Here is a 13,993-nt window from a genome sequence, read left to right as displayed (position 1 = left end):
ACATCTGTTGTTTTAAAGGCATCACAAGTGACATTCTTCAGATACTACGAATCTTAATCCACCTGGGAAAAACATATTTGGAAGACTTTGCACCCATTTTGGGGTCTCCAATATGAGAATCAAGGCTAGGCTGTCTCATTTACACTGGTGACAGCCTGAAATAACTCCATTGGCTTCCATTGATTTACATGGTGAGAGTTGAGAATCTGGTCCAAAAATATAAAGAGCGCTTCTTAATTTCTGGATCCTGTTGAGCTCTCTCTCCACTGTTTGTACCATGTCTACTTCATGCAGTTTTCTCTGCGATTCTTCAGGCTGTAGTCGGGATGAAGGAAAAAGAAGTGCCCCAGAGATAACAACTTATCGGAAAAGAGCAGAATAACCAATAGATTCACTATGATCATGCCCTAACTTTTCCTTGGCTAAACTGCAGCTTTATCAAAGATCTTTAGAACTTTGAGTGTGTGAGGGCAGAAGGAATAATAAATTAAATTAGCCCTTTTGTCTGTGAGTCTGAGAAAGCATTTATAGCCAGAGCCTTCTAAAACTTATGATGGATTAAATATAAAAGTATAACATTTAAAATCTTCTACCTGCCTCCCTTCCCTCACCCCTAGCAATGTGTGCTTCATATCATCCAAATCAAAACTTCCCTTAGATTAGGTGACCAGCATCATTTCCAGGAAACTGATAGGCGTCACTTCATCCCATTTTCCAGGCTTGTAAGGGAATCCATAAAAGCCTCCTCACCTAGATGGCCATAGTCATTACCACAGCTCTGAGACTGTAAGCTGTATCCACCCTCCAGTGATGATCCACGGAGGCTTCCTGATGATTGTATGGAATTCTGTTGTGCTAATCAAAACCAAAAAATTGTCTAGGGCAGAATCACAAAAAAAGCTGGTGACTGAAAAATCCTATCCTATGATCCTCAGTAAAACAGCAGGTGAGGGCATGTTTTAATATGTTTCTTGGTGTAACAACTTGGGCATGCAGGATGAAAAATCAGAATCTTTCAGAGTGATCCTGGACGTCTTTGAAATTCTTCCTTGGTGACACGTTCAATTTCCTGGATGATCTCTAGGAAGGACAAACCTTTCCATATAAAGAGTAGTTATTCAGGACTGGGAAAACATAAAGCAAGAGTCTTGTTTAGGATGGCACTTCATTTGACATGGTATAAGGCAGGACTTCACAGAACTCCTCTCTTTTCTAAGAATATAATCTATTAAGTACTGACTTTTGCTAATATATTTAAGCCCTCAGGATTTCCTTTCAATTGGGCTCTTAGTGCTTTTATTACAATGGGTTTTGTTTTTGTGGAGCATTTTTAGGTGTTTCATCTCCTACAGTATGCTGCTGATTCTACAGTATATTTAAAAAATGAAGAGTGAAGAGAACAACCCCAGATTCAGTTACTGTGAAGGTTTACTACAAGACCCCTCATAGAAGGAGGAACCTACAAATAACAAGACAGGTGAAGACACTGCCCACATACAGTAACACTCCCAATATCAGGTAGCCAGCAAAAAATAGCTTGCTTTTAAACATCAAGAAGAGGGCAAAATAGAAGCCTCAGTTCCAAACAGGAGCAAACTGAAGTTTAAAGAAACTCTCTTCTTTCCATCTCAGTGTGCAGCAAGGAGAAAAAGGAAACAGTCTTTCGCATGCATCTGAACAAAGAGGCAGCCCAAGGCACTTATGTTTATTCTGGAGAAGAAAAGACTGAGAGGGGACATGGCAACAGTTTTCATGTACATAAAAGGTTGTTACAAAGAGGAGGAAGAAAAATTGTTCTCGTGAACCTCTGACGATAGGACAGGAAGCAATGGGCTTAAATTGCAGCAAAGGAGGTTTAGGTTGGCCATTAGGAAAAATTTCCTGTTAGGGTAGTTAAGCACTGGAATAAATTGACTAGGGAGGTTGTGGAATCTCTGTCACCAGATGTTTTTAAGAACATGTTAGACCAACACTTGTCAGGAATGGTCCAGTTATTATGTAGTCCTGCGTTGAGTGCAGGTGACTGGACTATATCATCTCTTGTGGTCCCTTCCAGTCCTTTACTTCCATGGTTCTATGATTCTATTATTTGGGGCGCCCAATTTGAGAACCTTAGGCCTGATTGTCAGAAGTCCTTAGTGCTTAGAGGTGAAGTAATCTTTGAGTTAATTAATTTGTAGGTGCTTAGCACCACTGAAAAGCAGCATCAAAATCTCTCAAGCTGGTCAAACAAAATGTGTGACCACTTGAAACTCTGGCCCTAAGTTTGTCATAGACTGTGCTAGGTCAGGCCCCTTCAGACTACAGGGTATGAATCCCAAGATTCTTGCGAGTGAATTCCAGGTAGACAAGACACAATGAATAGGGAATGTACTGTTCCAAGTAGTTTTTAAGCTGAGGTTGTCATTCTCCTGAATGACAAACATTTCAGAACCTGATGTTTCCTGACAAGTACAAAGCAAACAACATGAAGCAGCAGTTGACACAAACAGAGAATATGATTGCTGACAGATTGCCAGACAGTGCTCTTACAGACAGGAGAAGCACAAGGGAGAAGGATAAAACAGATGGGCAGCTGCTAGATTTTCAGTAGCTACAGCAATCTGACTCTTTTGGGAAGAGAGCAGCCAACAATGTATGCTGAGATGGCTAACCAAAATTCATGCTACAGTAGACAGATGAAGATCTAACATCCATGTACAGTTTCTACTAAAGTCTCCTTCAATCTGAGTGGCAGTGCCAGACCTTATGATTGTTCATAATATTCCTGTCTCAGTCAGAACTCGTGCTTCACCCTTGATCAGACGTATTCTTCCATAAGAGCTGGTAAACACAATTATAATAAATGTCTGCAAAGGTGCTGCCTCCTGTCATATACAAGCCAAGTGCCTCAGTAACAATGAGTTGTTTTCAACTGGGCTCTTCTCCAAAATTATTCATCAGTCCTGCATCAGAATCTAAAAAATAAATGCCTTAGGACTTAGGGACTGGCCAGCAGTTTTGTGATCTGCTGCTGCTGCACAATGCAGCTGTTCTAAATACTGCAAAGGTACTGCAATAAATAGGCTATAAACAATCACCTATGCAGCAATACACCCTTGAGGCCTTAGAGGGTTTAGATACAAGGCTCATAGTCTGTTCTTGTAAAAAATGATTTAGATATCTTTTTATTTTTTGCAGAGATGGTCCATTGCAATTTTGCAACAAGATCACAAACTGGCTTGGCTGAATCTACATCCAAAAGTACTTTGGTGAATACTGTATTTTCAGAATCAATGATGAGATGGGCCATGAGCCTTTGTCATTTCAGCAAGCTCAAGAGACAACCAGCAAGAAAATATATTCATCCTACACACTTAGTGCTTTCAAATACATCTCTTGCTTGTACTCGGAGCACAGAAGGCATTCTGTGAGAGCCCTCTTATGTCTCAAGTTACTGGAGAACTCCTCAAATCAAGACATTGACACTTGAGAGTGATGTACATAACTAGAGGCTTTGTTGATCATATCTGCATTGTATTAACTTCTATGGGACTTAAGCATGTGCTTAAGGGCTCTCATGAACAGGACCTAGACACCCAAAGTTCTACCCCAGGAGGCACTGGGCTCAGTCTATAACCTGAGATAGATTTCCTTCTTTGGCTGTTCCAAAGTCCTGGTCAGGAACCTCAAGTGGCCCCTTCCAAGATTGCTCGAAAAAGTGTACTGCATTCTTTTTTACACTCTCTACAGCAGAGTAAAACATACAATATAGGCTATAACATTTCTGTATAAAAGAATTTTTTGAAGTTTTTATAAAATTAGGAAAAGTGATTACTGTCTTGCAGGACAGTGGTCTGTTTTCAAATCTATATCACTCCAAAAAAACCATTACTCCATATTCAATTGCAAGTGTTTGCAAAATTATCTTTGGGTGGTGAACAGGAAGGAAGCACAATTGTTCTTCCAGGGAGTTTGTGCAGGAGAATCACACACAAAAATTAATCTACGCACACAGATGAAGACAGTCCTAACAAAACAAGGCCCAAAGCTATCAAAATGACTTTTTGTTAGTTATATTATGATTATTACATATTTCATTCCTAGATTGTCCCAAATTCCATCCCAAATTGTTTTTATTGACAAGGAGCCACAATTCTGAAAGGAAGAAAGAAAATTGTCCGTTTCTAAAGCTGTCACTCAGCCCTAACTATAGTGGAGTGAACACAGTTGTTATAAATATCTTTTACCTAGCAGATCTGCTCCTTCATCCACATCCCCGATGACCTCCGACCCCGCTGTGGAAAGTTCATGATACAGAGAGTCTGTGTTGATGCCAAAAGCTTTGTTGACAATCCCCTGTGTTGGGCTTTGTTGGAGGAAATAAAAAGAAGGACTCTTGTTACTTGAAAATATTTTAGATAGAAGATTCCTCTCCTGAATTATCGAACAAAGTAGATCACTGCAATCAAAATACAGATATCTTTCCATTCATTCACTATAGGGCTGAGACCGTGGACTTACTATGTAAGGGATAAATATACCTTTCTCCTCATATCAAAGACAAGAATCCTTCAGGTTCCTAATATGAAAGATGTACCTCCAGTGTCCCTTAGATTGGCATAGCAAGCCTATTTCACATCAACAGATTAATGTGAAACTCCTTTAAAAAATCATATTGTTTTATATTTATTACATAAAAACCAGAATGTTTCCTACTAACTGGAGCTCCTAAATCTGATTATTAGTTTTCATTTGTTTTACTGTAGATCTTGGAGACCATTCAATCCCACAATTCCATCAGTTCAGGTACATGGCAGGCACCCACTACTATGGTGGGGCCAGATAAGTATTTAAAAATTGAAACAACAACAACATAATTTCTCCTACAGACTGTGAGGGAGAAATTAGCCTGTAGATATTTGTTTATTCTTTTAGTGAGCATGTATGCATGGCTATATATGTGTGAGTGTATGAAGGACTTATTTAGGAAAAGGTAAATCAAAGAGATAAACCTTACATCTATACTGGAAACAGCAAGGTCTGGGATCTTTTTTAACCTCAGTTGGGAGCAAGTTCCAGATTCGTGGTCTGATTCCTGTGAAAGTTCTGTTTCCTGCACACATGAGCCTCCTCCTATTTGTTGACCGTTTCATGGCTCCAATGGAACACAGGTATTGCGGGAGAGGCCAATACCATGGACTGGTTTGAATACTGGAATAAACACCTTGAACTGCATTCTACTGTACTGGGAATCAGTGCAAAAAGTGGAGCAGCTGGGTGATACGTTCACAGCTTTCTGCTAAGCAAACAGATAACAATGTTCAGTATCACTGGAACTTATCTCAGGTTTTGTAGCTTCATTCCTAGATATACTAAATTTCAGTAACCTAGCCTGAAGGTCATGAATCCATGGGGCACTGTAGTCAGTTGTGACTCACAAGATGAGGCACACACTGTTGGCCATTTGCAAGTCATGCCTGACTAACCTGATTGCCTTCTATGATGACATAACTGGCTCTGTGGATATGGGGAAAGCCATGGACATGATAAATCTTGACTTTAGCAAAGCTTTTGATACAGTCTCCCACAGCATTCTTGCCAGCAAGTTAAAAAAGTATGGATTGGATGAATGGACTATAAGGTGGATAGAAAGCTGGCTAGATTGTCAGGCTCAACCAGTAGTGATCAATGGCTCCATATCTACTTGGCAGCTGGTATCAAGAGGAGAGCCCCAGGGGTGTGTCCTGGGACCAGTTTTGTTCAGCATCTTCATTAATGATCTGGATGATGGGATAGATTGCACCCTCAGCAAGTTTGCGGATGACAATAAGCTGGGGGGAGAGCTAGATATGCTGGAGGGTAGGAATAGGGTCCAGAGTGACCTACACAAATTGGAGTATTGGGCCAAAAGAAATCTGATGAGGTTCAACAAGGACAAGTGCAGAGTCTTGAACTTAGGATGGAAGAAGCCCATGCACTGCTACAGGCTGGGGACCGACTGGCTAAGTGGCAGTTTATCAGAAAAGGACCTGGGGATTACAGTGGACAAGAAGCTGGATATGAGTCAACAGTGTGCCCTTGTTGCCAAGAAGGCTAACGACATATTGGGCAGTATTAGTAGGAGCATTGCCAGCAGATAGTGATTATTCCCTTCTATTTGGCATCGGTGAGGCCACATCTGGAGTATTGCATCCATTTTTGGGCCCCCCACTACAGAAAGGATGTGGACAAATTGGAGATAGTCCAGTGGAGGGCAACAAAAAGGATTAGGGGCCTGGGGCACATGCTTTAAGAGGAGAGGCTGAGGGAACTAGGCTTATATAGTCTGCAGAAGAGAAGAGTGAGGGGGGATTTGATAGCAGCCTTCAACTACCTGAAGGGGGGTTCCAAAGAGGATGGAGCTCGGCTGTTCTCAGTGGTGGCAGATGACAGAAAAGACAGTTACTCACTTTTGTAACTATTGTTCTTCAAGATGTGTTCTTCATATCCATTCCAATTAGGTGTATGTGTGCTGCATGCACGATCATCAGAGAATTTTTACCCTAGCAACACCCAGTGAGACGGCTGTGGAGCTCCCTGGAGTGGCGCCCTCATGGCGCTGGATATATACCCCAGCCGGCCCAGTGCCCCCTCAGTTCCTTCTTGCCAGCAACAAGAAGGAACAAGAGGGGAAAGAGGGCGGGTTTGAAATGGATATGAGCAACACATCTCGAAGAACAACAGTTACAAAGGTGAGTAGCCGTCTTTTCTTCTTCAAGTGCTTGCTCATATTGATTCTAATTAGATGACTCCCAAGCCTTACCTAGGTGGTGGGGTCAGAGTGAAGTACCGTGGATTGTAGAACTGATCTACTGAATGCCGCATCATCTCTGGCCTGCCTAATGATGGCGTAGTGTGAGGCAAATGTATGTACTGACAACCAAGTGACGGCTCTGCAGATCCCCTGAACTGGTACGTGGGCCAGGAATGCTGCCGACGAGGCTTGAGCCCTCGTGGAGTGAACCGTGATAGAAGGGGTCAGGACCCCTGCTAAATCATAGCAAGGACGAATACAAGACGTGATCCATGAAGAGATCTGCTGAGAGGAGACTGGGAGGCCCTTCATCTGGTCTGCTATCGCAATGAAGAGCTGCGTCGTTTTCCGGAAAGACTTTGTACACTCAATGTAGAAGACGAGACCTCTACCAACATCAAGGGAGTGCAGCCACTGTTCCTGACTACTGGCATGTGGTTTTGGGTAGAAAACCGTGAGGAAGATGTCTTGGTTGATATGAAAAAACGACATGGTGAAGGAAGGCAGGATGAGTTCGTAGCTGCACCTTGTCCTTATGGAAGATCGTGTAAAATGGTTCCGAGGTGAGAGCCTTGAGCTCGGAGACCAGCTTCACCAAAGCGATAGCAATGAAAAAAGCTGTCTTCCAAGAGAGGTTAAGAGGGAACATTTGGCCAACGGTTCAAAAGGGGCCGTGTAAGCCTGGAAAGGACCATGTTAAGGTCCCACGTGGGTACTGGCTGTCAAACCTGTGGGTAGAGGCAGTCTAGTCCCTTAAGGAACCTACCAACCATGGGTTTGGCGAAGACAGAACGGCCATTCACTCCCAGGGGGAAGGCTGAGATGGCTGCCAGATGAAATCTGATGGAAGATATCTCCAGGCCCTGCCGTTTCAGGCTCCGGAGATAGTCCAGGATAAGAGGTACAGAGGCTTGGATGGGGGGAGTCAAGGAGAGAACACTAGCAAGAGAATTGCTTACATTTAGCCATATATGTGGTCCAAGTGGAAGGTTTCCTGCTGCTCAACAGGACCTGCTGCACAAAACAAGAGCAGAGGAGCTCTGAGTGGCTCAGCCATGCAGCATCCACTCCGTGAGGTGGAGGGACTGAAGGTCAGGGTGAAAGAGGCAGCCATGATCCTGAGTGATCAGATCTGGAAAGAGGGACCGCGGGACTGGGGTATCCACGGAGATCTCCAACTGCGTGGTGTACCAATGCTGCCTGGGCCATGCCAGGGCGACCAGGATCAGATGTGTCCTGCCCCTGCACACCTTGAGCAAGACCTTGTATACCAGGGGAAACGGCGGGAAGGTGTAAAACAGCCAGCTTGTCCACAGAAGCAGGAAGGGCCTCTGTGAGGGAGCCCGGAGAGCGACCTTGAAGGGAGCAGAATGCCAGGCATTTCCAGTTGCCGCGTGAGGTGAACAGATCGACCTGGGGAAACCCCCACTTCAGGAAGATGGTATGGATGACATCCGGGTGTATTGACCACTCGTGGGATTGGAAGGATCTGCTGAGGCGGTCCGCCAATGTGTTCTGTACCCCTGGAAGGAAAGATGCCACCAGGTGAATGGAGTGGGCTATGCAGAATTCCCACAGTCGAATGGCCTCCTGACAAAGGTGGGAGGACCAAGCACCACCTTGTTTGTTGATGTAGAACATGGTCGTGGTATTATCTGTGAGGACTGCTACACAACGACCATGCAGCTGCTGCTCCTGGAAAGCTTGACAAGCCAGACAAACAGCCATCAGCTCTCGAACGTTGATGTGGAGGGAGAGATCTGACTGGGTCCAGAGACTGTGTGTCTGGGTGTCCTCGAGATGGGCACCCCGTTCCAGGGCTGACGCAGCTGTGACAAGGGATAAGGAGGACTGAGGGGTGTGGAATGGAACTCCTTTGCACACCAGTCAGCCACCATTGGAGGGAGACCAGGACTTTCTGGGATGGTGACCACAAGGTTCACATTGTCTCGGCCTAAACGATAGACAGATGCCAGCCATGCTTGAAGAGGGCGGAGCCATAGCCTGGCATACCTGGTTACGTATGTGCAGGAAGCCATATGGCCCACAAGACTCAGGCACGTTCTCACTGCTGAGGTTTGAAGGCTCATGATGAGACTCCACAAAGTTTGGAAGCGAGCGTCTGGTAGGAGGGCTTGTGTGTGCCCCAAGTCCAGGACCACCCTGACAAATTCTATTCTCTGAGTCGGTTCTAGAGTCGACTTCTCCACATTGAGAAGGAGGCCTAACTGATGAAACGTGAGCATGATGAGTTGGAAGTGAGACTGTACTTGATCCTTGGTACTATGACAAAGTTCTGTCCTTGTCTCCTGACGGATTTTGCTAGTCTCAGAGGCTCCCTGTGACTCTCCCACTTAACCCTTCTCTCTCTAGAGACAAGGATCACAGTCTACTGAGCCATTTTCACCATAAGCCAGCAAGGGAGGTGAGAAGAAGCTATCCTCCCTTGCAGTCTCTGTTGTCTCCCAGTCTCAGTGATTAATCAGGGGGACAAAGCGGGTAGTGGGAGGAAGCCCAGGCCCGCCCTCTACTCCGGGCTCCAGCCCAGGGACCTTAATAGTATCAGCTATGGTAGTTGACCTTTTAGGAACAGGACATGTACAGCAGCCCCCACTTCCTCAAGCTCCACTTCACCCTTACCTCAGGGCCTCCTTCCTTGTGCCTGATATGGTGTGTACAGCTCAGTCTCTCTCCAACAGCGCAACTTCTCACAGCTCCTGACATGCACGCCCACCTGACTAACTAAGAGGCTTTTAACTAGTTTCAGCCAGCCCCTGACTGACTTCAGGTGTCCCAATCAACCCAGCATCCTCCCTGCCTTCCAGAAAGCTCTTAATTGGCCCCAGATATCTTAATTAGAATCATAGACTATCAGGGTTGGAAGGGACCTCAGGAGGTCATCTAGTCCAAAGCAGGACCAATCCCCAGTCATATTTTCACTCTAGTTCCCTAAATGGCCCCTTCAAGGATTGAACTCACAACCCTGGGTTTAGTAGGCCAATGCTCAAACCACTAAGCTATCCCTTCCCCCTGGAGGGAGGATAATTGACCTGGAGCAGCTGCCATTTTCTTATCCTGGTACCAGGGATTTGTTTAACCTGGAGCTAATATATCTATCTCCCACTACTTTTCTATAGCCATCTGGCCTTCCCCCGTCACAGTATGTCCTTGGATAAGCCAGTCGTCGAGATACGGGTATACCTATACCTGTCGTCGACGGAGGAAGGCTGCCACAACCACCATACATTTGGTGAACACCCGAGGGGCCGTGGAGAGACTGAAGGGAAGGACTGATAGCGTTCATGGTCGACAACAAAAAGCAGGAAACATCTGTGTGCCAGATGAATTGCAAGGTGAAAATATGCGTCCTTCATGTTGAGGGTGGTGTACTAGTCTCCAAGATCCAGCGTGACCATGCGGAATTTCAACTTTACTATGAATATGTTCAGTCCGCGCAGGTCCAGGATAGGCCGCAGCCCGCCCTTTGCCTTGGGGATTAGGAAGTAATGGGAGTAAACCCCCCTGCCCCTTAGCTCCCTTGGCACCTCCTCGACTGCACCCATGGCAAGGAGCATCTGCACCTCCTGGATGAGGAGTTGCTCGTGAGAAGGGTCCATGAAGAGGGATGGGAAGGAAGGATGGGATGGTGGGGAAAAAGAAAATTGGAGAGAGTATCCCCTTTCCACCATGCGAAGGACCCAACGATCCGTAGTTATGAGCAACCAAGCATGGTAGAAATGGGATAAACGATTCAGGAAGGGTGGGGAAGAATCCAGAATGAGGTCCAGTACACTGTCCTCGGGCATCCCTTCAAAAGTTTTGCTTAGAGCCTGCCAAGGGTCTGGACAGGCCCTGACTCTGCCCGGACTGGTGGTTACATGGTCTCCTCCTGCCATCACGGCCCCGCCTCCTGTAAAAATCCTGCCTCGGCCAAGGAGGGGGATAGGATCATTGAAGCTGGGGCTTAAAGGATTTTCAGTGGGTAGTCCTCCACCTCTATAACTTCCTCCACTTGGAGGTTCATGTTACGTGCCACTCTACATCAGAGGTCCCGGTGGGCACAGAGGTCTATTGAAGGGGGACCCGAAATGGCCGTTCCCACTACCGCTTCATCTGGTGACGATGAGGAAGAGGCCATGGGAGGAAGAGGATCGACTGGGGCCTCTTGCTGGGTTGTGACCTGTAGATCAGGGCCAGCTACCTCTGCATCCGGATCAGGCACAGGAGTTGGGAGAGGGTCCGAGGGCGGAAGGGACATCCCTGCGGCCTCCATACCCCCATGCTCCCAGGAGCAGGACGGCTGACAGTGGCCTCTGGCACTCACGGCTCCAAAGAGGCTGAGCGAGATGCCCCAGAAGGAGCACCTTGGGCCTGGTGGTACACCCAAGGCATCCAAAAGGGCCATTGAGTAGACCCCTGAACAGGACCTTGTCCCTGCACCTGCTAGTGACCAGCCTCAGGGTCCAGGTAGCCGTGGTCTGAAACACGGGACCCTGTGTCTGATCCTGTTGAACGAGAGGCAGAACGAGAGGGCCATGGTGGTGCTAAGTGAGATTGCACTGGTTCATGATAGCGCAACGTGGATCGGTGCCACGAGACTGGAGAGCGGCACCATGGCCTTGGGGAGCGGTGCCAGGACCGAGACCGGTGCTGAGGTCTAGACCGGTGCTGGGATCTGGACCTTGTCCGAATAAGGGACAATAAGGGACTTATGGGAATGGCGTCTGGATCCGGACCTGCTCCTGGATGGAGACAGGTGTACGGAACAATGCCAGAAGTTTGAACGGTGCTGCGAATACGACCGGCGCCGCGGAGAGTGAACAGCACTGAGAACAGGAACGGTGACGGTGGATGAATAAGGGCTGGCTTGCCCCGTGAAGGTACCACGTGGACCAGTGCTGGAGCCTTGGACTGTTGAGGCGATGCCGACACGGTCATGGCAATCAGATCCCTTTTGGCCTCAAAGGCATGGAAGGAAGCTGGACCTTGACCACACTGCAAGCTGGGGAGTCCAGGTTCAGTGGACTCAATGGCTCAGACCTCGGTGCCAGAGTCAACGGTGCCGAGGCCACCGCCTGTGTTCCCTGGCATTCCGCTGTGGGACAGGGATCTGCAGGCGCATCCAGAAGAGGCAGAGTCTGTTGAGGTGGACCAGCCCTTTCCAGCTTCTGGTGCAGCTTCTGGACAGGCAAGTGGGAGCGGTGCCAGACCGATGAAGTTTGCAGTGCCGGGAAGCACCGGTGCCGTGGCCCTCAGTCAGAGTTTAACTGCAGTACCGTTCCTCCTGCCAAAGCAGGGACACTGTACACCGAAGCACTTGGTGCCGAGTCTTGACTCGCCACCGGAGGCTGGGGGCTAAGAGCCACCTCCATAAGGAGCTGTGAAAGTCCTGCTTCTTCTTGATCCTTGGAGATCCCGCACTTCTCCACCTGGTGAGATTCCCCCATACACGTAAGGCAAGAGTCATGGGGGTTGCCCGTCGGCATGGGCTTGGAGCAGGAGCCGCAGGACTTAAATCCCGGAGCTTTGGACATTAGCCCAACAACAACGTGGGGGGGTGGGGGTGAGAAACCCCACACCCCTAAAAACTGCAACTAAACTACAACTATGACAACTAACACTATAACACTATAACAACTATGTACAAACAGCAATAAGAGCGCTAGAGAGAGTGGAGTGTTGGCTAAGCCAAGCTCCATAGTTTCAAAGACCATAATGGGTGGTAAGAAGGAAATGAGGGGGCACTGAGCCAGCTGGGGTATATATCCAGCACCATGAAGGCGCCACTCCAGGGGGCTCCACAGCCAACCCACCGGGTGTTGCTAGGGTAAAAATTCTCTGATGATCGTGCACACAGTGCGCGCACCTAATTGGAATCGATATGAGCATGCACGCAAAGAAGAACAAGGAGGAATGGTCTCAAGTTGCAGTGGGGGAGGTTTAGGTTGGATATTAGGAAACACTATTTCACTAGGAGGGTGGAGAAGCACTGGAATGGGTTACCTAGGGAGGTGGTGGAATCTTCACCCTTAGAGGTTTTTATGGCCCGGCTTGATAAAGCTGTGGCTGGGATGATTTAGTTGGGGTTGGTCCTGCTTTGAGCAGGGGGTTGGATTACATGATCTCCTGAGGTCTCTTCCAACCCTAATCTTCTATGATTCTATGACATGGAGTTTTTTTTTATCTCCATGGCTATACTAAACATCAGAGGGGTAGCCGTGTTAGTCTGGATCCATAAAAGCGGCAAAGAGTTCTGTGGCACCTTATAGACTAACAAACGTATTGGAGCATCAGCTTTCATGGGTGAATACCCACTTTGTCAGATGCATGCAACGCATGTCATGCATCTGACAAAGTGAGTATTCACCCACAAAAGCTCATGTTCCAATACGTTTGTATGGATATACTAGAATCTGATACCACTGAAAAATTGGAGATAAACACCAATGCTGTGGACCAACATATTCTGAGACACACACCCTCACTAGTGGGCAACAACAAACGGCAAGAGGACCACCTCTGGATTTACCAATTTAATAATTGAAACTTTAGGAAGCATTAAGCTTGTTAAAGCAGCAAGTCCAAGGCTCAGTAACCTCAATGCACGTTGTGCTTCTAACCAGCAGCCCCTAGTCTGTCTCCTTGGTGCACAGATTTCCTTGACTAAAGGGCTCTCTCCTTGTAGCTGCATCCGTGGGGTTCTCCACTCATGTTCAGACTGATTATTCTTCGTCTCATCAGCCACTCTCATGGCATACAACATACACAACTGGCTCTGCCACAGTGGTTCCTCCTGCTGTTGTTCTCAGAACATTACACATGCCTCTCACATATTCTGGCCATACCATCCTAAGAGGAAACTTCGCTACTCATTCCTGCATCATCAAAATTCTTCATGCCTCTTCCCCTGTGCAGTGCTTGTCCAAATGAAGACCACTGTGCTGTTTAATAAAAGACTTCCCTTTTATTGCCTCTCTGTGCCATACATTCATCTAGGCTATTATATGCCTGGTAGCAGTGAGGCACCAAAATGAATGGCCTTCAGGCAACCTCCCACTTAAGGGGAAGCTGGTGTTCTAATCAAGCATAAACTATAGAAACAGAGAATTTCAGAGTAAAGATCACCCATTGTCAGGTGCCAACCTATATATGGCAAACCTGAGAAGGATCTGGATTTTGAAACATAATTCAGGGCCGACCTTTTACTAGACAATTGAC

The 13,993-nt window shown here is 46.9% G+C and overlaps 1 protein-coding gene across 22 annotated transcripts in view; it reads right to left on the bottom strand.

The window, feature by feature from the left end:
- The window catches only part of MAPK8IP3 (mitogen-activated protein kinase 8 interacting protein 3), a 178,175-nt gene that overhangs the window by 75,219 nt on the left and 88,963 nt on the right, over positions 1-13,993 (bottom strand). For all 22 annotated transcript variants that reach the window (XM_050968093.1, XM_050968094.1, XM_050968104.1 and 19 more), the window contains one exon: positions 4,230-4,348. In XM_050968093.1, coding sequence (XP_050824050.1) covers positions 4,230-4,348 — 119 coding nt within the window. The remainder of the gene's footprint in view (positions 1-4,229; positions 4,349-13,993) is intronic.

Source organism: Gopherus flavomarginatus, chromosome 9 (genome assembly GCF_025201925.1).
Source record: "Gopherus flavomarginatus isolate rGopFla2 chromosome 9, rGopFla2.mat.asm, whole genome shotgun sequence".
NCBI classification, from domain to species: Eukaryota; Metazoa; Chordata; order Testudines; family Testudinidae; genus Gopherus; species Gopherus flavomarginatus.
Note: the sequence above shows the minus strand (reverse complement) of the source record. Positions and strands in the feature narration are given on the sequence as shown.